General features: G+C 61.7%; 1 protein-coding gene across 1 annotated transcript in view; it reads left to right on the top strand.

Annotated features, from left to right (window-relative positions):
- Nucleotides 1-89, top strand: part of ATXN7L2 (ataxin 7 like 2) — a 4,515-nt gene extending 4,426 nt beyond the window's left edge. The window contains exon 8 of the mRNA XM_017739801.1: nucleotides 64-89. Coding sequence (XP_017595290.1) covers nucleotides 64-89 — 26 coding nt within the window. The remainder of the gene's footprint in view (nucleotides 1-63) is intronic.
- The last annotated feature ends 704 nt before the right edge of the window (nucleotides 90-793 follow it).

Here is a 793-nt window from a genome sequence, read left to right as displayed (position 1 = left end):
GTGGGACGGGCAGCGGGCAGGTGAGTGGCAGCCTGTGCACGAGCAAGCGCAGCCGTCTCGCAGGCGACAGATACATCACTGACAGGTGATGGGTTTGTGAGTGCAAGGGAGTGTCAGGGAAGGTGGCTGGGTGATGCTTGCGTGTCCTCACTGCTGACAGCGAGCTATCTGCAGTGGTACTTGACACAGGCCAGACACCAGGAGTGGCAGGGGGGCAGGGGGGGGGGGGGGGGGGAGGGGGGGGGGGTTTGGGGGGGGGGTTGGTTGCCCCCCCCCCATTCACACTGGGCAGGGATGGGAGTGGGGAATTGGAGGGGGTTTCATTTCACCCCATTCTGATCCAAACTGATGGGGATAGAGGGACGGGAGCGGGGATTTGGGAACCCTTCCCTACCTGAATCAGGAAGGACTGGGGGGACAAAGATGGGAGTGGGGATTTGAGTGGTCCCATTTCACCCCCTTCCCACCCAAATTGGGAAGGACAAGGTGGGGATGCAGGACTGAGAGCAGAGATTGGGGGGGGCAGGGCTGTTTTGCTGCTTCACCCCTCCCTCACCTGAACTGGGGTGGAAGAAGGCAGGGGTGTGAATGGGGGATTCGAGGGGATGTCCTGTTTCACCCCTTCCCACCCAAACTCGGGGGACAAAGTGGAGTCGGAGGGATGGGAGTGGGGCTTTGGAGGGGTCCCATCTCACCTCTCCCCCCCTGAACTAGGGGGATGTGGTTGGGAGCAGGAGTGTCGAGGGTTCCCTATCTCACCCACCCCCTCCCTTCTCACAGGAAGATCCCTCCA

Source organism: Corvus brachyrhynchos, unplaced genomic scaffold (genome assembly GCF_000691975.1).
Source record: "Corvus brachyrhynchos isolate BGI_N302 unplaced genomic scaffold, ASM69197v1 scaffold67, whole genome shotgun sequence".
Lineage (NCBI taxonomy): Eukaryota > Metazoa > Chordata > Aves > Passeriformes > Corvidae > Corvus > Corvus brachyrhynchos.
The sequence above is the reverse complement of the archived record's forward strand: the minus strand, read 5'-3'. Positions and strand labels throughout refer to the sequence as shown.